Source organism: Schistocerca americana, chromosome 8, assembly GCF_021461395.2.
Source record: "Schistocerca americana isolate TAMUIC-IGC-003095 chromosome 8, iqSchAmer2.1, whole genome shotgun sequence".
NCBI classification, from domain to species: Eukaryota; Metazoa; Arthropoda; class Insecta; order Orthoptera; family Acrididae; genus Schistocerca; species Schistocerca americana.
In genome coordinates this window covers 206,630,943-206,657,530 of record NC_060126.1, presented here as the reverse complement: position 1 = coordinate 206,657,530, position 26,588 = coordinate 206,630,943, and the positions used below count along the sequence as shown (strand labels likewise).

At 39.7% G+C, this 26,588-nt stretch overlaps 1 protein-coding gene across 1 annotated transcript in view; it reads left to right on the top strand.

Moving 5' to 3' along the window:
- The window catches only part of LOC124544672 (cadherin-23), a 401,035-nt gene extending 385,520 nt beyond the window's left edge, over positions 1 to 15,515 (top strand). Inside the window, exons 29-30 of the mRNA XM_047123296.1 lie at positions 2,102 to 2,226; positions 13,841 to 15,515. Coding sequence (XP_046979252.1) covers positions 2,102 to 2,226; positions 13,841 to 14,021 — 306 coding nt within the window. The 3' untranslated portion in view covers positions 14,022 to 15,515. The remainder of the gene's footprint in view (positions 1 to 2,101; positions 2,227 to 13,840) is intronic.
- The last annotated feature ends 11,073 nt before the right edge of the window (positions 15,516 to 26,588 follow it).

Here is a 26,588-nt window from a genome sequence, read left to right as displayed (position 1 = left end):
GGTCCAGGACATGCGAACCAGGGTGCAAAAACTCCAGGAGACCTCACAGCTGGTGCTCAAGCAAGCATTCTGCCAGAATGCACGTATTTGACAGGTGTCATCCTGTATGTAGTCAGAAAATTGAACAATGCATTGTCATGGGAAGAGGCAGACGTGGATTTCTTTGTTTGGGTTTTCAACATACTTAGAGGCAGGCTGAAATGGGGCAATGAACAGATGCTGGGATGACAGTTGGGAACACAAAAATCTTCAAACTCCTGTGACAGAAATTAACAACCTTTATTAGACACAGGGTTCCTGAGAAATCTCTCAATAGCAGAAGTGATGAACAATGTGTGAACAGTGACAGCCAGTGAAGTGGATGATAGCTTGGCTATGTACAGGAAACAAGACAAGGCATCGACTGCCAACAGCTATATGCTACCCAAAAATGCACCCATAAAATTGATGTGCACCCTGCCCCAAGGGTGCTCTGGGACTGGCCAAGGAGAAAATTGGCACGGCAGTGCAGTCTGCTTCTGTGCACAGGCTCTGCAACGTCACCCCAGACATTTGATGTTGTGATTGATGGTGGCCATGGCTGTTGCAACCTCTCATGCTGTCAATAGAAAATCCAAAAAGGTTTGCTGCAAAGTATTGTCCGATTTGAGCGCACAAGAACCTCCTGACATGTGAACTCTACATCGGCCCCCACTGGCAGCCAATTTAATACATCAGTATTTTTATGCTGAGTTGTGGAGCAGTAAAACTGAGAAAGAGGACCCAGCTCTGCAGTCATTGGGCAGGAGCTTGGAATGAGGTCCAAGTAAGGAAACCAGTTGTTTTTGGTTAGTGACGAGGAAGAACCTTGCGCCATACATGAAAATGTGAAACTTTTTAATTCCAAAAAACAATAGCCAGCACCTCATTCTCATCTGTGAGTAATTACTCAGCACTATGGAAAGTGTCTTTGACATGTAAGCAGTGAGCTGTTTGGTCCCATCCGGATTCTGTGGGACAGAACCACACTAGTGCCACATTGGGGCATGTCAATGGCCCAGGCTAAAGGTTTAGCCAGCATAAAAGAAGCCAAACAGTGACCAGAGCACAAACACATCTTGAGGGACTGAAAATCCTGTTGAAAATCCACAGACCAGACAAACTAAATGTCCTCCGGATGAAGCCACTTAAGAGGGTGGCAGATGTGTGCAGTCTGGGGAGCTAAAACTGCACTTTTATCAGCTTGCAACAATGGCCATTCTTCAGAAGACACTGGAAAACTGTCTGTGTATTTAATAAATGCTCCTCTTGTGTAGAACGTGAAATCCAGATGTCACCAAGGTAGTTCATTGAACAAGAAATGTCCTGAATCAACTGCTCCAAACATTGTTGATAAATTCCCAGCACAAATGAGATTCCAAAAGGCAAATGATTAAACTGGTAAAGCCCACAGTGGGTATTTAGTACTAGTAAAGTCTGAGAAGTTGATGTGGGAAAAATACTGACCACCCCTCCTCCCTCGCCCCCCTTCCCTACTGCAACTTTGCCAACAACTGCGCCGGCTGTGGAATTGGATACAAATCCATGACCGCAAAGTCACATGGTGCCATCAGGTATCTGAATCAAACCAGAGGAGTGACCCTCTGACTCAGTGAAATAGGAGAAATGACACCCTGATGCTGCCAGTGCTGCAGCTCAGCCTTTCCATTAAAAAAATGCTTTTGAGTGCTTTTCTTGCAAGTTTATTTTCACAAAATTCACCCTGGTAGGGTGCACACTTCAACTTCAGCCTAGGCCTGTATATACTAAATGCCGCATTGATATGGAGCCGGCCGCTGTGGCCGAATGGTTCTAGGCGCTTCAGTATGAAACCGCGCTGCTGCTGTTGTCGCAGGTTCGAATCCTGCCTCGGGCATGGATGTGTGAGATGTCCTTAGGTTAGTTAGGTTTAAGTAGTTCTAAGTTCTAGGTGACTGATGACCTCAGATGTTAAGTCCCATAGTGCTCAGAGCCATTTGAACCATTGGTATGGAAATGCAGTGGCAAATAACAAAGATAACTGAATAACTAGAAGGCAGCATTTGATTGAGCAATTGCAGCAGCAATTTATTTTATATTGCAGAGATGTGCTCCACCTATTGCAAAGGCTGAAGCATCGTGGATACAGCTGTGGGTGCTGGCAATAGCTGGCTTTGTTGGTGCAGCAGCTCTAATTGCTGTTATTGTCACATGCTGCCTTTATAGTGGGTAAGTGCAATTCCAGTTCTTTTATTTAATACAAACCTAATTATATATGAAGAAATAGAAGTTTCAACATCACCAAATGATGATGTAATTATCTCTTAGATTACCAAACCATTTCCATGAAAGCTCAGAAATATGTGTTATTCTCTGATATGATAATAGCGTTTCCAACTGCTGTATAAAATGAACTACAGGATCTGTTGTGTATGCCTTTTTTTTCGAGTTGTGATGGAAGTGCAGTGAGCACCATTTTATTTTATCTGTGTATCTTGTGTCTTTCAATGCTGTGTGACAAACAACAGATAATTAATTTAAGAGTTTTATAAATAATCTGAAGAGATAAGAATAATTCATTACAAGCATGTGTGGGTAAGTGAAAAAGGCTTCTCTATCAGTCACAGAAAGAATAAAGATGAGAGAGAACTGATCATGTCGGTTAATTACTGATGATCACAGTTTTCTATAGGATTAGCTTCCTTGATAATGAAGCATGTGCAAGTTGCAAGAGGGGAAAAATGCACAAAAAATGTTGGAGAGGAGAATAAAAACATCTAAATTAAAAAACTACATTAATTATACAAGATCCTCATCTGTTTTCCAGTCCAGTGTAAAATAAGAGGTAAAACTGAGATTCTAATTCGAGTAAGCTCATGCTTTACAGATGCCTTTAAATTTCTTTTACATTAGTTTTGATATCTTTATTATCTGAACTGATTCATTATATAATACCCCTATTCTGTGTGGAAGACAGATTTGTTCTGATGGAGACCGTCTTAACAGCCATGTCACCACTTATATCAGTGCAATATCATTCTCTAATTATCCTACCAATGAATACAGCAAATCTCTGGGAACCCAAATCATTAACTGACTTATTTAGTGAATTATAGGGGCACTTCCAGATTAACATTGTACAATTGAGTCTTTTCTATATGATCTTTCCTTAAATCAAATCTACTGCAGGACCTAAAATGAAGTCCATCACAAAAAAACTACAATTTATGAAACTCTAAAATACTTAGTAGTCCCACGCTGTATACACTGGCAGGTACAACAACAACTGCACCTTGAGGAATGCAACAGAACATGGAAGTTTTTTGTGTCAGTTTCAGGTTGCAATATTTGTGCATATAATAAGGAAAGTTCTTGCAGAATGTAAATAATTTAGGAGTAAAGGAGACCCCTCACCAAATAACAGAAGAATCACTGAGCCATCGACAAGCATGCACAAAGAGAAAGAAAACTTGATAGCTTTTGGAATAAATCCTGTGACGAGCTAAAGTACAAATACACACACACACACACACACACACACACACACACACACACACACACACACACACAAATGCATGCATATATACACTGGCACTTTACATTATTTTAGTTGGATGTGCAAAAGCAGGATGAAGTGTTGGGGATATGAAGCTAGTGGCCCAGAGGGAGACAGCAGTTTTGCTGGCAAGAAATGCTGGAAGGAGGGGTGGCAGTTGCATGGGCTAGGCATGTGACTCATGGGTACCACAGCTAGTGAGTTGTGGCGCATGATGCAGATGACATGGAAGTGTAGATAGGGAGGGAGTAACAGGGCTGAGGAAGGGGGAACTGTTGGATAGAGTGTGTGGGGATGTTGGATTAGCAGAGACAGAGACCAGGAGGGTTACAGGTAAAAGCATGTGTTGCAATGGTAAGTCCCATCTGCATAGTTCAGACAAACTGATGCTGGAGGGAAGGATAGAGGTGGCATGGGTTATAAACCAGCCATTGAACCTGAGCATGTTGTGTCACTGGACAATCAACTTCGTTCTCATCCACAGTTTGGTGGTGATCATACAATGTGGTGAGCAGCTGATTGGTTGTCATGCTGACATAAAAAGCTCGGCAGTGATTGCTGCAGAGTTGGGATATGACATGGTTGCTTTTACAGGTGGCTCTGCTTCTGATGGAATTGAATAAGCTGGTGACAGGACTGGAGTAGGAAATGCTGGGTGGATGGATTGGGCAGCTCTTGCATCTGGGTCTTTCACAAGGATATGATCTCTGTGGCTAATAGTAGGGTGTGGGAGTGGCATAGGGAATGGACAAGAATGTTGTGTGGGTTGAGTGGGTGATGAAATACCAATTTAGGAGGAGTGGGAAAGACCTTGAGTACGATGTCCTTATTTATGAGCACAATGATACATAATAAAGGCCTGGCGAAGGATTTGGTTCAGTTGCTCCAGCCCAGGGTGATAATAGGTGATGAGGGACCTGCTCCTTTGTAGCTGATTATTGGGCATAGTGGAAGGATTAGGGGTGTGTGAAGGTATGGCATGGAAATATGTTTGAGGCTAGTTTTTGGGGTACTGCCTTTCTGTGAAGTCATCCAGCGTATTGGGCAAGGGAATTCTCATTACTGCGTGTATATTGTCCATGGACAGCCAGGATCTATGGTAGGGATTTTTTGGGGGTTGAAGAGGTGACAGCTGTCAAAATGCAGGCTACTAAGTTTAATATGGTGTGGATGGAACCATCAGAAAGATGGAGATCAATGTCCTGGAAGTTGGTCTATTGAGTTAATGAGGACCAGGTGAAGTGAAGATGAGGTGTCACGGCTGTGGATGAATGGGGATTTGTTTTGGCCCAGAATCCAGGTCAGGGAGATATCATCAGTGAATGTGAATTAGACAAAGTGATTGGGGTTTTGGGAGGTTTCCTCTAGATGGCCGGTAGAAAGGTTGATATAGGAGGGTGCCAAGCAGGTAATCATAGCTGTGCTGCAGATTTGTTCGTATAGCTTCCCTCATAGAAGAAGTACTTGCATGTGAGGATATATTTAGTATGGTGTAGTGGGTTTGTAGTCTGAAAGACATTGGGAAAGGTAGAATTCAGTAGTATCAAGGCCATGGGGGTGAGAGATGTTGCAGTATAGAGAGATGGCATCAACAGTGACTAGTAAAGATCCAGGTGGTAAAGGGGGAGGGATGAGGGAGTCAGTGAAGGAGGTGGTTAGGATCTTTGATGTGAGAGGCTAAGCTTTGGGCAATTGGTTCGAGATAGTCAGCAAGAACAGATAACTTTCAGTAGAAACACAATAATTAGCTACAGTGTGGTATCCATGATGGTTGGGTTTGTGGATTTTGGGGAGCGTGGAGAAGGTGGGTATGTGGAGAGTTATTGGGGAGAGGAGGGGGAGAGACTCTCCATAGTATCCAGAATCCAAAGAAATGCAGAATGCTGTTGTTAATCTTACCAGAAAAATTTCAATCCTATGTAAGTTTTGTTTCTGTCTAGAGGCCCCACCATCAGTGCCACAGCCAAGTTTAATCTAGCTGGATTTGTCAAAGGCATATTCTCCTTCTCTTCATCCCCACAATGGAAACTCTTTTGCTACCAGTCTGTCCAAGCAAAGCCAATCTAATCCCAATGTTGACTTAGCTTCTCTCAATTCATACCACCACCCAACCATGACTCTCTCCCCCTTCCACCTGACCAACCCTGGTCACGTTCCGGGAAATTCCTAACTTCCTACATGGCCTCACTATATTTCACTGGAACCCTTCCCAAGAACACTAACCACTCAACAGAAGAAATAACAGCCAGTCAGAATCTCAAAACAAATCATGACATAATCATCCTCCCTGCAGATAAAGGCTCCACCAGTGTCAAGATGAACTGCAAAGACTACCTGACAGAAGGCTTCTGCCAGCTGTCTGACTCCTTCACTTACAATCTCTACCACAGTGATCCTATCAAAGAAGTGCAAAATAACCTCCAAGGATGGTATGTGTACATTGCACAGAGGCTCTGCAGAGCACTAAAAAAATCAGAGCATACAACAGATTAGGAGATTCTGTGTAGCTCAATGTACAAGATGACCTAATGAAAAGAAACAGCTCAGATGTAAATACTTAGAACTACTTTAAAAGGTGATATGTAGAAACCTCTTTGCCAACAAGAAAGGTGCATCCTGTGCCATGGTCAACCTTACAGCCACTGGTGTAAATTAAGGTGTTATTCTCAAACTGCATATGAACATCCAGAAATGTTGAGCAAACAATCAAAGCCGGAGTAGTGTCCATTGGAAACTGAGTGGTTTCATAGTTATCCTTAGAGCGAATGGTTGAACCCAGAGTAATGTTCTTTGGAAGCAAAGAGGTACCAAAATGAGCTTGGAGCCATAGGAGGAGGGGTGGGGGTAGGGAAGACTCTCGCCCCCCCCCCCCTCAGGAATATAGTGGGTAAAGTGAGCTCAGGCTTTCATAGTAGCATACAAAAACAAACTCTGGGAGACAACTAAGAAACAGTAGTGGCCTCACATTGCCAGTCAAGAGCGTTATTGAAGAAATGATAAAAGATGGCTGGCAACATAGAGAACACTCACAAGCATATTTGCAGAGGAGTACAACACGGCAGAATGACAGTGATAGTACAACAGCTTCTGCATAGAGGCTTGTAAATGAATTATTGGGGAATGTACCAGTAGCCAAATGGGTTCTGCAGTGGTGAATCATGTTAGAGCTACGTAAAATGGACAGTCATGCAGGTGAAAATGTGATGCATCCATAGTCCAACTTTGAAAAGACTAAGAATTGATAAAAGACAAAGAAGGACCTGTTAGAAGATATTTGACATCAACTTTCATAGTTTATGTACCACAATCTCAACTAATAATTTAAAACTAGCCTTCATTGCAGTAGAGTTGTAGACCCATGAGACTAAAAAGAACCGAATAACACATAACCTGCAATCTGTTCTACACACTTCTACATTAAGAACACCAGAGCAGTCTAACAGTGGTGACATGTTCTAAACATCACATTTGTTTTATAACCACTGAGTCTTCTTTTCTTCTTTTTTTTTCCCCCCCGCCACGAATTCCTTTCCTGTGCTAACCTCTTCATCTCAGAGTAGCACTTGCTACCTAGGTCCTCAATTATTATTATTTGGTTGACGTATTACAATCTCTGTCTTCCTCTACAGTTTTTGCCCTCTACAGCTCCCTCTAGTACCATGGAAGTCATTCCCTCATGTCTTAGCAGATGTCCTATCATCCTGTCCCTTCTCCTTATCAGTGTTTTCCACATATTCCTTTCCTCTCCAATTCTGCGCAGAACCTCCTCATTCCTTACCTTATCAGTCCACCTAATATTCAACATTCGTCTGTAGCACCACATCTCAAATGCTTCGATTCTCTTCTGTTCCGGTTTTCCCACAGTCCATGTTTCACTACCATACAATGCTGTACTCCAGACGTACATCCTCAGAAATTTCTTCCTCAAATTAAGGCCGGTATTTGATATTAGTAGACTTCTCTTGGCCAGAAATGCCTTTTTTGCCATAGCGAGTCTGCTTTTGATGTCCTCCTTGCTCCGTCCGTCATTGGTTATTTTACTGTCTAGGTAGCAGAATTCCTTAACTTCAATGACTTCGTGACCATCAACCCTGATGTTAAGCTTCTCGCTGTTCTCATTTCTACTACTTCTCATTACCTTCGTCTTTCTCCGATTTACTGTCAAACCATACTGTGTACTCATTAGACTGTTCATTCCGTTCAGCAGATCATTTAATTCTTCTTCACTTTCACTCAGGATAGCAATGTCATCAGCAAATCGTATCATTGTATCCTTTCACCTTGTATTTTAATTCCATTCCTGAACCTTTCTTTTATTTCCATCATTGCTTCCTCGACGTACAGATCGAAGAGTAGGGGCGAAAGGCTACAGCCTTGTCTTACACCCTTCTTAATACGAGCACTTCGTTCTTGATCGTCAACTCTTATTATTCCCTCTTGGTTGTTGTACATATTGTATATGACCCGTCTCTCCCTATAGCTTACCCCTGCTTTTTTCAGATTCTTGAACAGCTTGCACCATTTTATATTGTCGAACGCTTTTTCCAGGTCGACAAATCCTACGAAAGTGTCTTGATTTTTCTTTAGCCTTGCTTCTATTATTAGCCGAACGTCAGAATTGCCTCTCTCGTCCCTTTACTTTTCCTAAAGCCAAACTGATCATCACCTAGTGCATTCTCAATTTTCTTTTCCATTCTTCTGTATATTATTCTTGTAAGCAGCTTCGATGCATGAGCTGTTAAGATGATTGTGCGATAATTCTCGCACTTGTCAGTTCTTGCCGTCTTCGAAATTGTGTGGATGATGCTTTTCCGAAAGTCAGATGGTATATCGCCAGACTCATATATTCTACACACCAACGTGAATAGTCGTTTTGTTGCCACTTCCCCCAATGATTTTAGAAATTCTGATGGAATGTTATCTATCCCTTCTGCCTTATTTGACAGTAAGTCCTCCAAAGCTCTTTTAAATTCCGATTCTAATACTGGATCCCCTAGCTCTTCTAAATCGACTCCTGTTTCTTCTTCTATCACAATCGACAAATCTTCACCCTCATAGAGGCTTTCAATGTAATCTTTCCACCTATCTGCTCTCTCCTCTGCATTTAACAGTGGAATTCCCGTTGCACTCTTAATGTTACCACTGTTGCTTTTAATGTCACCAAAGGTTGTTTTGACTTTCCTGTATGCTGAGTCTGTCCTTCCGACAATCATATCTTTTTTGATGTCTTCACATTTTTCCTGCAGCCATTTCGTCTTAGCTTCCCTGCACTTCCTATTTATTTCATTCCTCAGTGACTTGTATTTCTGTATTCCTGATTTTCCCGGAACATGTTTGTACTTCCTCCTTTCATCAATCAACTGAAGTATTTCTTCTGTTACCCATGGTTTCTTCGCAGCTACCTTCTTTGTACCTATGTTTTCTTTCCCAACTTCTGTGATGGCCCTTTTTAGAGATGTCAATTCCTCTTCAACTGTACTGCCTACTGCACTATTCCTTGTTGCTGTATCTATAGCGTTAGAGAACTTCAAACATATCTCGTCATTCCTTAGTACTTCTGTATCCCACTTCTTTGCGTATTGATTCTTCCTGACCAATGTCTTGAACTTCAGCCTACTCTTCATCACTACTATATTGTGAGCTGAGTCTATGTCTGCTCCTGGGTATGCCTTACAATCCAGTATCTGATTTCGGAATCTCTGTCTGACCATGATGTAATCTAATTGAAATCTTCCCGTATCTCCTGGCCTTTTCCAAGTATACCTCCTCCTCTTGCGATTCTTGAACAGGGTATTGGCTATTACTAGCTGAAACTTGTTACAGAACTGAATTAGTCTTTCTCCTCTTTCATTCCTTGTCCCAAGCCCATATTCTCCTGTAACCTTTTCTTCTACTCCTTCCCCTACAACTACATTCCAGTCGCCCATGACTATTAGATTTTCGTCCCCCTTTACATACTGCATTACCCTTTCAATATCCTCATACACTTTCTCTATCTGTTCATCTTCAGCTTGCGACGTCGGCATGTATACCTGAACTATCGTTGTCGGTGTTGGTTTGCTGTTGATTCTGATTAAAACAACCCGGTCACTGAACTGTTCACAGTAACACACCCTCTGCCCTACCTTCCTATTCATGATGAATCCTACACCTGTTATACCATTTTCTGCTGCTGTTGATATTACCCGATACTCATCTGACCAGAAATCCTTGTCTTCCTTCCACTTCACTTCACTGACCCCTACTATATCTAGATTGAGCCTTTGCATTTCCCTTTTCAGATTTTCTAGTTTCCCTACCACGTTCAAGCTTCTGACATTCCACGCCCCGACTCGTAGAACGTTATCCTTTTGTTGATTATTCAATCTTTTTCTCATGGTAACCTCCCCCTTGGCAGTCCCCTCCCGGAGATCCGAATGCGGAACTATTCCGGAATCTTTTGCCAATGGAGAGATCATAACACTTCTCCAATTACAGGCCACATGTCCTGTGGATACACGTTACATGTCTTTAATGCAGTGGTTTCCATTGCCTTCTGCATCCTCATGTCGTTGATCATTGCTGATTCTTCTGCCTTTAGGGGCAATTTCCCACCCCTAGGACAAGAGAGTGCCCTGGAGCTCTATCCGCTCCTCCGCCCTCTTTGACAAGGCCGTTGGCAGAATGAGGCTAACTTCTTATGCCGGAAGTCTTGGGCCGCCAATGCTGATTATTTATCAAAATTTAGGCAGTGGCGGGGATCGAACCTGGGACTGAAGTCGTTTTGATTATGAATCAAAGACGCTACCCCTAGACCATGGGTCAACCTTCAACATTTCTAATCTTACATAAAGAGTCTCTGACTACAGGATTTCATTGGTGACAAAAAAAATGTACTAGTAGTAACTAGGGCTTCTCTGTCTTTGGTTATTAATGTCTATTGTAACTTCAGCAATAAATTACTGTTTAAGGCAACATAATTTAACATTGATTTTGTGGTGGGCATGCCAGTTTGGGTGGAAATCACTGAGTGATGGTATATTTTAAGAGAGAAATCCCATTACCTCATAAATTAAACTCTCTTGTATATTATTGTAGCTGTGTATATTCTAGACAATGAGATATTTATCGTGGGGTGCCTTGGTTCAAATGAACAAACCATGTGATCTTTGGATAGTAACTCAGCTGCACACACACACACACACACACACACACACACACACACAAATCTGAAGATTCACAGTAAACCAGTTCTTCAAAATTGCTAAGACAGAAGCACCTTAAGTTGTAAAGTGTAACCAGTTCTAAATTATGCCTCTTTGTCAATACAAATAACCTCCATACCAGGGTTGAGCTGCATCTGACATTCTTTTTAATCCATTGTGATCACCAACAATGTTTAAGATTTTCAACCTCTACACTTAAAACTGCTCTAACTCTCCCCTTCTCAGTTTTAATTCTTATCCGGTCTTTCTCCAACTGTCTTTTTTTCTCTTTCCTACCTCTGTCTGTCTCCCTTCCTTTTTTTAAAAAAATCTCTTTATTCTCATTGCTTGTGCTCTTAATAAGACTAGCCTTTAATTCCTTCTTGACAGTTAGTGCATGAATTTTGTAATAGGACACACAACAATCATGACAGGTTCTATTGCTGTTTTCTCAGTCTTAAAGTAGTCAACTTTGGATTCACCATTCCATTACTTCCTCACTGTAAAGAAAATTGAATAATTTTATATCAGACAAAGTTTCCGCAGCTGTTTTATTTAGATATGTCAAAAGCATCATGTGATGTAATCCAAATTATGGATTATTTCACATTGATATCATTATGACTTGACCCTTTTCTAGTTTTCCAGTCCTTGGCTTAATTTCTTGTTCACATTCCTTAACTTTTCTCATAGATTGATCTATTTCATCTTCTGATTTAGAAGGAAGACAGATTCAGTCTAGTGATCTGTGGGAAGCATACTGCCCCTTGCAGTAAGCAATTCAGAGACACTGTGAAAATCCTGAATATGGATGGTTAGAATGAATTTGAATCATTCTTCTCCAAAATATGAGTTCAGCCTCTTGCCACACCACCACCTCACTTGGCTTCTGTTTTACATAGCCTGTTTTCCATTTTATCAAATTTATCTGTCATTTTACTAAGACGTGATTCCAGATCACAGTGCATTGCACATATGTTGGCAAACTGGGACAATGCAAAGATAATCTCTCTGAATGATTTTGAGCCTCAATAAAGTTTATGTCTGCCAGAGGGAGATCATTGCCATAATGTGAAAGATCAGGTCTATCATGCAACTGCATGAGAGTATGAAAGATTAAGGAAAGAAAGAAGGAAGTTTAGAGCATCATGTTCTGTTGATGATGAGGTGATTAGAAATGGAGCCTAAACTCTGATTGGAGAAGGATAAGGAAGGAAATTGGCTGTGTCCTTTTCAAAGGAACAATACTGGCATTTGCCTTAAGTGCTTTAGAGGTACCATGGAAAAGCTAAACCTGGATTTCCGGATAGTGATTTGAACCTTCATGTGTGATGCAGAGGGTTTTTACTGTTTGGTTCAGCTTTGTTCATTTGTGCTTTCACACTCAGCTAAATGAATTTCCCCACACCAGAATTGACACAGAATGACACAAGGTAACTTTCAGCACATTCTCTTGGCAAACAGAATAACTCTGTAAATGAATGTCAAAGTCTAAGGTTGCAATGTGAAACACGACACAGTTCTTTCCATTCTGCACACCCCCAACATATAGCCTGAAGAGTGCAGGTGTGCTTCTAATTTTATAATATGTAAAAAGTGATGAGTAGGAATCATTAATTCACAACAGTTCTAAAAAAAATTAGATAATGAGCATGTAGCCATTTGCACATACAGATGTTTAAAATGAAAGTAAAATGAGTTGTTCCACATCATTATGATTAATCATACAAATGATCCACAGAATATGAAACTTAGTAACGAACTCTGCACACAAACAGGCTGCTTACACTTTCACAAAGACTAAAATAATTGGCAGATGAAGTGCCACTCATTTAAAGCTAGACAGACATCCTTTTCACCATACTTAGCCTAACTGACTACAGACAGAAGCAATAACTTCTCTTCAGATTCACAATCAGTTGTTTACATCAAACCACACATGGACACTTTACTGATAGGTGTGAAGAACAGCCCTTCTCGTGCCTAAGTAACCAATTAGGATTATCACATTAAGCTAGAGAATTGCAGTCATGTGTGTCTTTCTGATTTGGATGAGCTCTATTAATCAATTTATAAATGCACCTAGTGGGTAGAGCACTAGAGTCCAGCTGGAGTTTCAATCCTGGAAAGGGACACAGATTTTTCCTCATTCTGTTCCCTCCAGAACAGTTCCAGGCCCACTAAACCTGCTATCAAATTAGTACCAGAGACCTTTCTTGCTGATAAAAGGCAGCCACAGTGAGGGACCCATCATCCTCCCCTTCTAGTGCCAGGGTGGAGACTTGCTACAACTACAGGCAGGCCAATAGCCCAGTCAAGAGCTTACACCACAGGCTTTACTTTACTTTAGTTTTCAGAATTAAATGTCAGAGCCAGTTTTCAAGCTTTTATCTCAACAAACTGTTAAAAGTTTGTTACAAGTTTTGCTTAGTTACAGGAAAACTACTGAATGTATTGATTTCAAATTTTGTAAGTGGAACTCTTGTAAATGTTGTAAGTGTGAAAATAAAATAAAATTGATATCATTTTGTACAACCCACAATTATAAGAAATTATTGTGCAATGTGTTGAAGCTCACCATACTTGCTTCCTCACTTGTAGATTTCTCTATTCATGCCACACCACATACTGATTGATACTTTCAGTAGCTGTATCCTACTGTAGACTCTCCAACTCTGGTTGCACGTGGTTACGAGTGAATTTTTCTTTCTTTTACATACTCCTGAAATACAAGTCCAGTGTCTTAACACAGCACAATCTCACAGGGTGTTAGAAAGATCACTACCATCCTGTGAAACGACAGAATCGCCTTTCATGGACACTTAAGATAATTGAAATTGGAGAGAATGGAACATGAAATATTGAAAATCTCTGGCCTGCTGGCTGAAAAAGGCCAGAAGACTCTACACTAAAATATTGTGCCACGGAGTTGTCAGCATCTGCAGTTCATTCAAAATTTAATAGAATGTAAAAGAAATGGTTTAGACAATTTTACTAAGCAGGATTTACTTTCTTGTCTTCACAATAGCCTTGAATATGAATTTTTTTGAGCCGCTTATCTCTTCTGGTTGCAACATATAATTTATATTGGTCTGTTAATCAGGTACAAGCAGAAACTGAGGCGCTGCTTGCCACCTCCACGCACACTGTCAGTACCTGCTGGCAGCTTTGTTACATCGGGAGCAAGTGGCGGAGCTCCGACTGTTGTCCTGGGGCCACCTCCACCACAAGCAGAATGGGGAGCTCATGACAACCTCTCGTACCACAGCATCCCAGCACGATGAACTATGATCATATATTTCACGTGTTTTATGGCATATGAAAGATACACTGCAAGAAATACTACCTCATGTCAGATTTCTGATATGTGTAAATAGCTTATTAATATGGTATTCATTGCTATGCAATGACAAATATTATAAGAAATGTCTTCCTGATGATATATCCAACAGATATCTACTTACAAGCTGAATCTTGTGCATTCAGCAGAGAAAAAGTGATAGCTGTTCTGATGATATAGGGATTCAGCAGTATACTAAAGAGTGAATAATATAAAGTTGTTTGATACTTTTACAACAATTATAAAAATAAATTAAATCATGCTTCAACATTTTATTGCTCTGAAATTAATATGTGAGAGCTTTCAGCAACTGCCGACTTTCTATCTGTGATATACGTTACTTAAATATTGTGATTCAGCAAGTTAAGGCTGTTGAAACTACTGTATATGTATAAATACAAATAAGAAATGAGTATCTTACATCAAGTGAATGACAGATGCAGTCAAAACAGTACTTGTTCGGTCTCATAAATATCTTTCAGAACTATTTATGTTTCTTGCTGTGGTTTATTTTGCTGCAGCTACTAGTCATACTATCAACCAAAGCTGCAGTGAATTTTGCTATTCTTAGCCGGAGCATACAATATAGCTTTTCTGTGACATTCATTAATCACTGTGTTTAGAAAGGCAGGGGAAATATGTGACCATTGCAGCTGTCAGTAAGTTACCAATCAGTTTAAATTCTGTCACTGTTTATTGCTTTTAGTATGAGTTCACTGTCAGAGGTGTCCCTTATGAATACTTTCAATCTTTGAATCATGATCTATTTTTGTTTCATGAATGTAAAACAGTTGTTGTAGTTCCAACTTTAATTTTAGGTAAGTCCTTATTAGTCTACCATGGTACCCATCACAAACGTAGACACATCAATGAAATAAGCAGAAGCAATAAAATTTGTTCACATTTTTGAAACAAGTCTCTCACAAACACTGGAAGATCATATTTATCCCACTTTACAGCACATCCAGATGTGATTTCTCTGAGTTTCTAACTTCAGATGCCGATATCATACATATGATAATCAATGTTAAAAATGGCATAAATGTTTCTTCTAGTTGAGGAAAGTTTATTCTGCCATATAAATGTGACCAAGTGAGGGAATACAACATGATCTGTCTTTATCCCTCATCTGCCCAGAAACATATGTCTAAATTGATTAACATTCAGAGAAAAAAAAATTTCATGGTACACTCATTGTGTGAAAGTGCTATGTTGGAACACAAGATGGGGCTTGGAGCAACCTAATTACTTCCATTTTCTTCTAGTTTACTGTTGTGAAATACAAAATAAATGAAAATTAGTATGTTAAACTATTTTTGTGATGTATTAATACCACTGTTTTGTAAATTGTGTTTTTGTAAATATTTGTTTCAATGCATGTATACGTTAACTTCATCTTGTAAACCTTATGTAAATAAATTATTTCCCAGAAGAGAAACATATTGTTATGAAAAGAGAGCGCATTTAGGAATAAATATGATATTCTACATATTTATAAAATTTATGACAATTTATATGCACTAAATAAAAAATTGAGACTTAAACAAGAAGGGACAGTTGTACTTCAGTGAATTTGTTGGTGAGTGCAGAAGCAGGTATGCACTAAAAGGTCTCAATTCTCTCAATCTGCAGTCTTGAGTTCACAGAAATTTGAGGCTTTATTCAACATACACTAATAACTACAGTATATCATTCAAATGGGAACAGAGACATGACTATTAGAAATTAAATGATGGATATTTAATACAAAGCAGTTCTTAGAATTCCTATCTTGTACATCACATTCTGTATTGAAACTTCCTGGAAGATTAAAACTGTATGTCGGACTGAGACTTGAACTTGGGATTTTTGCCTTTCATGGGCAAGTACTTTACCGACTGAGCCAACCAAGCACAATTCACAACTCGTCCTCACAGCTTTACTTCCACCAGTATCTCATCTTCTAGCTTCCAAACTTTCATTCTGGAAGCATTCTGTGTTATTTACAAATTAATAAGAAGAGTTAGTTTATACGACTAGACATAGTCACACTTTTCCTGTCCAGTTGTGCTATAAAATGAACAGCAGGTGTCTGAAAATTACACCTGGTGAATTCTTCAAAAATTACCCGATTGAGATTGAAGTACAGTTACTTCTCACCCAGAGGCACTGATAAACTGCAGGAGCATCCATCGTACAGTTTAGGGCCCTGGCACCCAAAAGGAAAAAAATGAAAAAGGGAAAGATAAAATTGAAAAAGAAAAGCAGAAAATTAATAAAAATCAATTAGTCAGCTGAAGCTTTTTTCTGTGACAAAATAATCAAAGATGGTTCTATACCATTGGTTGTCAAGCTGTGGCCTTTGGGACGCACGAGGCCCAAACCAAGTGATTGTGTGGCCTGCAGTTCTCAGCTGTATTTTATAATAATGTGCACCTAGCAACTAACAGTTGAATTCAAAAACTTCAACCAATGCTAAGAGCTTCTTAAGAATGTAGTTTTTGTGCTCAGTAACAAACAAAAATACTTACAGAGACAGTGTAATTTTAAGATGTGCTTAATTTTAATTGACATTGGTGAATTTGGCTGTAACCTAAGTAAATCTGCTACTTACCTCAGGGGCAGAGAGGTAAGTAATACAGAACTTCTGGGTTAGAGGATATGAGGCAGAATGTTTGTCATTCAGTACTGACAACTTGAGGGCGTGCTGGGTGTGCGTGACTCATGCCAATCACCTACTGTGGTGTCAATTTTGAACAGAAGTAAAATGGATCATCTTCAAATGCTATACATGTTTGCAGCAAGGAACATGAATTTAAATTAAGCCTGTTCTAACACAGCAAAAAATGACATTCATAACATTTAATAAACATTTGTGATCATATTTCATGTTACATAATGCGTTTAGGCATAGGTACAGTTACTGTTATTTGTCTTAGTCATATGTTCACAGACACAGCACAACAAGAGGCAATTACAGTGTCACAACTTTGTCATTGCTGATGGTCACAGCAGTCGAAAACAGAGAACAGTCAATAGAAAGTATTCTGAAAGGTGCTGACTTTCAACAATCAGTACTTGGGACTGGTGGCAAACATATCACACTGTTACTATAGGGAGTGTACTGGGGGCTCATAAAATATTAATTTTTGTAGGTTACTAATTAGAAAAGATGAATAAATATGCAGCTCAAGGTGCTACTCAGCAGTGTCAGTATTGGCTCTTGAGCAAGAAAGTATGACGACCACTGTTCTAGACATTCTTCAGAGGTAAAGATATGTGATTCATTTACCTCCTATATCCAAGTTTAAGATCAAGCTGCTTTAGAACTCTTAACATAAATTAATAAGTATTTATAAAAAGAAAGCAATTAGACGTAAGCAAGAATTATGTCCAAAGCTATAATGGAGCATCTATCATGAGTGGCGTATACAATGGTATGAAAAAAATAATGAAATAGCTGTTTAGATTTAGTAATTTTAAGGCACTGTAGAGGCCGATCAAGAAATAGTCCCATGTTTTGAAACAGATGAGAACATTTACAAATGTTGCAGCCCCAGTGTGCTGTGCATTGTTCCTTTAATACTTACAATGTAATGTTAAAGACATTAAACCAAATGTATTGGACTATCACATATGGTGCCATCTGTGTGCTTAAAGAGAGTTTCATTAACATTCTTAAGGCTCTGACAGACATAATTCTTTCGAATAGGGAATGTAATAAATGAAACGTAGCAATAAGTATTAAAAATGGAATTGAATACTACAGTATTGTTGTTCAGTGTAAATAGGTTTTGATACATGAGAGCATGCACAATGCAATTTAGAAACTGTGTTGTCAGAAAAAGACTTCTTGATGAAACTTTCTGCACCTGTGAAAGATGGGGCATAAAGTGTGAATTCTCCAACAAATAAATAAAACTATAACGGGCGATGAAAAAGTTCCTATTTGAGGGCGTTCCTGCAGCATTTGTGCAACATAGCATGACTACAATGTTTATATATAAGCAAAAACATGTGGGCAAGGGACTAGTGTGTCATTTGTAGTGACATTATTACAAAATGCATCCAAACAGGACCAGTGCGCTGTTGTTGTTTACTTGGGTGCTGACGGACAAACACTGGTAGACCTCCATCAGAGAATGAAAAATGTGTATGTGCAGCAGGTCTGTTGAAAACCATCTTTGTGGAATGGTGTGCCAATTTACATGCTGGTCACACTTCGATCCAAGATGCAGAAGTTATAACAACTCAAGTGGGAGACACAAGCATCTGTCCTGTACTCCTTATCTCTCTCCATACAATTATCATTTGGTGAAGAAAACATAAATGAATTGCAGCCATAGCTGCAATAATAAATTGCAGTACAATATGAAATTTAAAAAATCGATTTACAGTTGCATTTGCTTTTGTTCCCTTAAATAAGGCTCTGAAGGGTCAATGACTCCTGTCAGATGAGGATATGCAGCAGGCTGCTACGGACTTCTTCGTGCAGTAGGACATAGTGTTTTACCAAATGCGTATCTTCAACCTGGTGCATTGGTAGGATGATTGCCTCAATGCCCATGGCAATTTTGCTTCATTTTTTTATATTGATTCTGGACTGCACGGCCTTTGAACAGAAACTTTTTGATTGCCCCTTATGGTATGAAAGTGCTTTGACAAGCTTTGCAAGGACAAGACGGTAAGAGTCCCTATAACTAGACTTAGAATGACATTTTACAGGCTTCATTTATTAGCAGTTAAATATCAGTCCACTATATCCAAGTGGACTTTGCATTAAAATTTGTAATTATTCAAGGAGCACAAACCACTGTGAAAAGTAAAGGTGAAATATTAGTTGCCTCTAACTTTAAGAACGAATACAAATATGAAAACGATGATGCTCTTAAATTTTACAGTGAAAAATTTTGGAGATCCTTGCTGTGAAAGAAGAAATTCATGAGAAGCTAACTATAACAGTCACTATATACTGGAAATTAGCTTGTGATTTTGAGTCATTCATGAAACAACTCAATGCCTGATTAAATTTTTTAACTTCTAAATGGAATGAGGTTAATATTTAATAAGGATTTAATTAAATTTTCTTTAGAGAATAACTATTCTAGAGCTATACTTATGTCCTTTCGATTTGATATAACCTATCCCTCCTCAGTTTAATTTACAAGAGTTCTGCAAACTAGATGCACTTCTATTGATAACATCTTTATATGCACATCGAAAATGCATAAATGTTGTGTAAATGTTTTCATTTAAATCACAGGACTAATAGAAAGGAAAGTGAGGACTTCAAGATGTGTATGCAAAGTACAGATATGAAATATGTGCACAGTACACTTGGCATTAATGAAAAAGAATATATGTTCCATAACATAGATGTAGGCTGTCTTCAAATTAAACTGTGTAAGCATATTAAACACCCTTAAATCCTTGGCTACAAACAGCATCAGAATACTTGCATAATAAAGATCAAGAGACAATAAAGATTACAGGGTTAAACTGCGTAACAAATTGAACAGTAAAATTTTAAGCAGAATCATCAGAAAAGGAAAATGGATACACTATTAAAGAAGGAAGGAAGATTAGGTTTAATGCCTCATTTACAAGGCCATTAGAGAAAGTATAAGCTCAGACTGGTGGAGGAGAAGGAATAAAATTTTCCATGCCCTTTCAAAGGAAAACCAAAAGGCAAAAGCTCTGCTGCTATGACCTCATACTGGTTCATTGGGAGCAACCAATCACCATGTTGTCCTCAGCTCATGGTATCATTTGGATGTGGTATGGAGAGACATGGTGCCAGCACACGGCACTCCTGGTCACTGTTGGCTTCACAGGCCTTGGAGTCGCTACTTCTCATTCAAGTAGCTCCTCAATTGGCGTCACAAGACTGAGTGGACAACTGAGACATGCAAAAAAATGGGACTTTTCGTTAATGGCAGATAATGGACTGATCAAACATAGTCCCAAAATAGCAAATATTTTCATTAAGTTTTGTTGTTTTACTGAGTTAACTGATAATTTAGGTCTGAACGTTTTCCCAGTGGATTTATTATAGCACACCTCCAGAAAAAAAATCCTTCAAAAAAAAAATGTGAATAAATCTCATCAGAATTTCTTTAATGAGTATTAATCAACATAAGCTGATCAACTGTCAGTGCTGCGAAACATAGCAGTTCATTTTCCATAACATAATTTTCCAACACAGTGGGATCAGAAATACTGTTTACAGTTGCTTGGTAAATGTCTTGTGTGTTGTAGGGCCGATGAGAGTGACCACTACATCTACATCCATGTACATACCCCACAAGCCACCACTTAGTATTGGGTGGACAAGAAGTCGCCTTATCCTGGTAGTATCCAATATTAATTGATTTGATTTGTTTCAGCACAAGTACTTACTCATGTCTCCAATGTATTGGTATGTTCCCCATCATCTTGTCAGCACGTTTCCATATGCATCCATATTCTTCTTGACATTTTTTGAGTATGTCAGGTGTTACAATGAGAAATGCATCCTCAACAGCATTGTACAGTTCTTCTCTTGTAGCATAATGATGTGCAGGTATGTATGCGTTAATGACTCCCCATAACAAATTGTTAGGTATGGAGAAGTCGGGACATCTTGGTGGCCATTTCAAGGGAGCTAGTGTTGCTAATGAACCATGACCTACTCACCACCCTGGAAAGTGTTCATTTAGGAACTCACGCACTACAAGAGTGTAGTGAGCAAGTGTTCCATCATGCTGCAGCCATATGTGTTCTGTGAGGCCCCTTTACTCAAGCTTGGTTATTAACTGTATTTGTAATACATGTAAATAACTTGCACCATTTACAGTCCCCTCAAAAAATTATAATCTACGGAAATGTGGTGTCATCACTGCCCATATCATTACATGAGGTTGGTTCCTTTTTAACTTGACTATGTAGTGAGGATTCTCTTTGGCCCAAATAACAATATTTTTAGCATATTAGCTGTGATAAATGGCACATTCATTTGAAAACATTACCTTGGCACAATTCACTGCATTTGGAAATTGTGTTAACAAAGCACAGCATGCTAAAATGCACTCATTCCGGGTCTGTATCCAATGACCCACTTATGAGCACTGGTTAAAAAGGTCTGACCTTACCTGGGTATACCGAGTTCTGACTCCTGCACATGTTTCTTCTTGTGTCTTCTTCTGTTCACTTGATGGCCTGTATTTAACACTTACTTACTTATCCTTGGTTTAGGCCTTAGTGACCATATGCCTGCTCCACATTCCTCCTCCATCGTTCCTGGTTTTGAGGTTCCTGCCACCACTCGCCTGCCCCTCATCCCGTGTCCTCAGTGTTCTTGTCCTTGTCAATATTGCCCTTTCATTTTGTCTGCAGTCGTCCCCAGTACCTCCTTCCAGCTACAGCTCCCAGAAACACATCATGGGGTATCCTCCCTTCATTCATCCTTGCTACATGTCCAGCCCAGGTCAACCTTCTTCTTATTCTTTTTATGATGTCAGGCTGTGCATAAAGCTCTTTTAATTCTTGGTCTTTTAAAATTCTCCGTTCCCCTGGTTATGAATCTATCACAGGACCATATATTTTTCAGAGGATGTTTCGTTCAAAAACAAGTCATTTCTCTTCATCTGTTCTCCTAACAGTGAGGCGTTCACAACTGTACATAACCACTGGCATAATCATACTTTGGTACAGCCTGATCTTAAAACTTCTTGGCAGGGATCTTTTCTTCTGCTCATCCTGAAGGCTAAAGTATGCTCTGTTGCCTCTGGCATTTATTTCAATTTAATAGTGGTTCTTATCACTGCAGAGACTACCAAGGTATTTGAAAGTATTTGACCTTTTGAATCGGAGACTGTCTGCCGTGAGTGGGTCCCCATCTTTTGCTGACTTCCTCAGGACCATGTATTCTGTCTTATCTTCACTGACATGCAGGCCTGCCCTACTGGCAATCTTACAGTATGAGCCTGCCATTCTTCTGAGCTCTTCTCTACTACCACTGATTAGGATTATATCAGCCACGTATGCCTATCAAGTCATTGACATGTTGTCTAGGGGTATTCCAATGGGGTCAGTTTTCATAAATTCCTGGTCTATTTTTTCTAGCACAAGGTGGAATAATATAGGGGAGAGGCCATCTCTCTGTCTGAGGCTGGTTTGAACTTCAAACTGTTCTGATAGACCAGTACTTGTTTGCACTTTACAGCGTTTGTTATCGGCACATTGCCACCAAGAGTATTGTTTTAGATGGAAACTGAAATTCCTTTAGTACTCTGATTATAGTACCCCTGTGCACACTGTCATAGGTATTTTTGAAGTAAATGAAGAGCATGTGCATATCTGTATTATATTCCCAGTATTTCTGAGTTGTTTGACATAGGATAAATAGGTGGTCCACTGTTGATCTGTTGCGTCTAAACCCACATTGGTAGTCTTCAGTGAGTGGTTGTATACTATATAGGAGGAGTAGAGATGGTACTTTATGGCTGACATCTAGCAGAGATATTCCCCTATAATTGTCACCTACAAGGGGGTCATTCGTTTTCAGTAATGGACAGATGATGGCCATTTTCCGGTCTTCTGGGAGACTTCCTTGCTCCCAGACCTTCCATATGAGGCTTGTCATGGTTCTTACAGGGTCAGGTCCTCCATTTTTTATGAGCTCTGCAATAATTTGGTCTTTCCCGGCTCCTTTGTTATTTTTTTTATTTTTTCAGTATTTGTGTAATTTCATATTTAGTGGGAGTAGTCACTTCTGTGTCCACAATTTTTGGGGATTCAAAAGGAAGAAGTTCTGTGGTATCTTCGCAATTTTGGATCTGGGATAAATATTCTGTCCATCTTAGCCCTATCTCTTTCCCATTCACTAATATTCTTCCCTTTTCATCTTTAATCAACTGTTCTTTCTTTACATTCTTTTTGGTACATTTCTTCACGTTTTGATACATTTGTCTAGTCCTGTGGTGAGTGAGATCCTTTTCCGCCTCGTTGTATGTCATTGTAATATTTCCTTTTTTTCCTGTCTAAGAACTGTTGATGTTTCTTTCCTTGTTCGAATAAAGTTCTCTTTTAGTTTTATATTGTTCATGTTTTCCAACCACTCCTTTCTAGCTCTCCTTCTTTCCTCAGTTTTTCTTTTGCATATCTGTTGAACCATACCCGGTTAGGTTTTTCTGTTTTCCCAAAACTTTTGTGGCTGCTTCATTCAGGGTGGTTTTGATATTTGTCCAGTTTTCATTTGTGTTATTGTGACCAGACTCGATTTGCTCCACATTTGTTATCTTCCCAGCTAGTTCTGTCACAAACTGTTCCTTTCTTTCTGCCTCCTTTAACATATTTACATTATAGATTACCCTTTTGGTCGTTGTCTTTGCGACTTTTAATGCTGTCATTTTAGCTATTACTAGGAAATTATCAGTGTCACAGTCTGCTCCTCTGTATGACCTGGTGTCCTTGATGCAAGACCGAGCGAGGTGGCGCAGTGGTTAGACACTGGACTCGCATTCGGGAGGACGACGGTTCAATCCCGCGTCCGGCCATCCTGATTTAGGTTTTCCGTGATTTCCCTAAATCACTCCAGGCAAATGCCGGGATGGTTCCTTTAAAAGGGCACGGCCGACTTCCTTCCCCGTCCTTCCCCAATCCAATGAGACCGATGACCTCGCTGTCTGGTCTCCTTCCTCAAAACCAACCAACCTTGATGCAATTTGCAAAACATTTTTGCATACATACATGATCTATCTGGTTCACAGTTTGGCCATCAGGTGATATCCATGTCCCCTTATGAATATTTTTATGGGGGAACATGGTACCAGATATGCATAAGTTGTGATCTGTAGCGAATGTAAGCAAACGGCTACCATTGTCATTACTTTTTTAATGTATACTGGTATTTCCAATGACAAGCCTGTCAGTTGTCTCTCTTCCTACCTTAGCATTGAAGTCCCCAAGTATTATTTTGATACTATAGTTTGGCAGTGAGTCATATGTGAGATTCAGTTGACTACAGAATTCTTCTTTCATGAGTTCATCTTTGTCTTCACAAGGAGCATGTGCATTAAGAAAGATCACAACTATGCTTTGTCCACCAATTGTTATGTATGAAATTCTGTTATTTATGGATTTGAATTCTTTTACCAAGTTTAGCACTGTGCTACTAACATAAAAGCCTGTTCCAAATTCTCGGTGGTCACCACACACTTCATGTAGAATACTTCCTGTACTTGTTCTTACAGACCCTGTCTTCAACACTACTCAGAGCAAAATTATGTCTTTTGCAATCCATAAGCATTGGCTTTCGTGGTGGAACGTTATTAAATCTTTCCTGGAATGGTCCCTTAATCTGTCTCACCGTCTGCCCTGTGTGTTGTCATTCATGCACCCATGCACCTGTCACTAAGCCCTCCTCAATAGTATAACTGTGACTGCTCACATCTGCCATGGTTTCAAATTACAGCTTGATTGTGACAGCAAAAAATGTAAACATTAATTCCAACAATTGATGTCAACAAGTGATACAAAGTAACACAGCTACCAACGTGCACAGTAACATTTGTTACTAAACCAGGGTTACAACAGTACAGGGACTTCTTGAATATCCTGTAAATGATAGAGAATAGCCTGCACCAATGCCAGTCACTGCCTGAACTATTCCATTGGCAAACTGGGTGAGGGAAAATGACTGTCTGCATGCTTCCGTACGGCCCCTAATTTCTCTAATCGTGTCTTCAAGGTCTGCATGCAAAATGTATGTTGATGGCATTAAAATCATTCTGTAATCAGTCACAAATGCTGTTTGTCTAAACTTTCTCAATAGTGGTTTGCAAAAAGATGCCCTTCAGAGATTGTCATTTGAATACACAGAGCATTTCTGTACCACTAGCATGTTGCTCGAAGCTACCAGTAAGAAATCTAACAGCATGTTTCTGAACTGTTTTGATGTCTTCATTTAATATGACCTGGCGGGGATCGCAAACATATGAGCATTACTGAAAGATGGGTAGCACAGGTGTTCTATACACGGTTTCTCTGATAGATGAGCAACACTTTCCTAGCATTCTCCCAGTAAACTAAAGTAGACACTACCTTCCATACTGCCTGCTTAATTTGCTCATTCCATTTCATATTGCTTTGCCACATTACACCTAGATATCTAATCAACATCACTGTGTCAGGTAGCACATAACCAATACTGTATTCAAAAACTACAAGTTTGTTTTTCCCATTCATCTGCATGAGGTTACATTTTCATACATATAGAACAAGCTGCCATTCATCACACCTAATAAGAATTTTATGTAAGTCTTCCTGTATCCTCCTGCAGTCACTCAACAATGACACTTTTATGCACATTACAGGCTTATAAGCAAATAGTTGCAATTTGCTGCTCACCCTGTCTGTCAGATCATTTATGTATATAAAGAACAAGAGTAGTCCTACCACAATTCACTGGGACACTCATGATTATACCCTTACCTCTGACAAACACTGGCCATCTAGGAAAGTATATTGGCTTCTATTTGTTCAATAGTTTTGGGCACTGTGTCAAACAATTTTCAGAAATCTAGGAATATGGAATCTGCCTGTTGCTCTATATCCATTGTTCATAGGCAAAATGTTAATAAGCATTATTGGGACATGAAACAAATACTAACAAAGAGATAGAGGGGCTGGCCAGTACTTACCTCAGCTCAGTACAGCCGATAGATACACAAAACAGAACAGAAAATTTACGTATCCTAGAAGGCACTTTGTTCCTTCGTTAGGGAGAGAGGGGAAAAAATGGGAAGAAGGGAAAGTGGATTCAGTTACTCACAACCCAAGTTATGAAGCAACAGGGGAAAGGTAAATAGGGAGGGTAGCAAAGATGGAGGCATGGGTGTCAGAGGGAAGCCAAAGATATTGTACTCTAAGTACTGTGCCAGCTTCAAACCAAAGAGGACGCATACAGAAGTAAAGAGGTATATAGTATAAAGATAAACACAACTATGTAGGATGAAAAGATGTGTGAATGGCTAAAGAGGACAGGGGAAGAGGAGAAGACTGAGGAGTAAATGGGAGTGAGGTTGGTTAATGTAGGTTCAGTCCAGGGCGATGACGGGATGAAAGGATGTGTTGGAGTGCAAGTTCCAATCTCCGAAGTTCCAAGGGACTGGTGTTGGGTGGGAGAAGTCAAATGGCACGTACGGTGTAGCAACTTCCTAGGTCCCTAAAATTATGCTGGAGGGCATGCTCTGCTACTGGGTATTGGACATCTCCTAAGCGGACAGTTCGTCTGTGCCCGTTCATGCGCTCAGCCAGTTTAGTTGTCATCATATCAATGTAAAAGGCTGGGCAGTGCAGGCATGTCAGCTGATAAATGACATGTGTGTTTCACATGTGGCCTTGCCTTGTATTGTGTATGTTTTGCCAGTAGTAGGGCTGGAGTAGGTGGTTGTGGGGAGATGCATGGGGCAGGTTTTTGCAGTGGGGTCGGTTACAGGGTTAGGAAGTGCTGGGTAGAGAAGGTGGTCAGGGAATATTGTAGGGTTTGAAA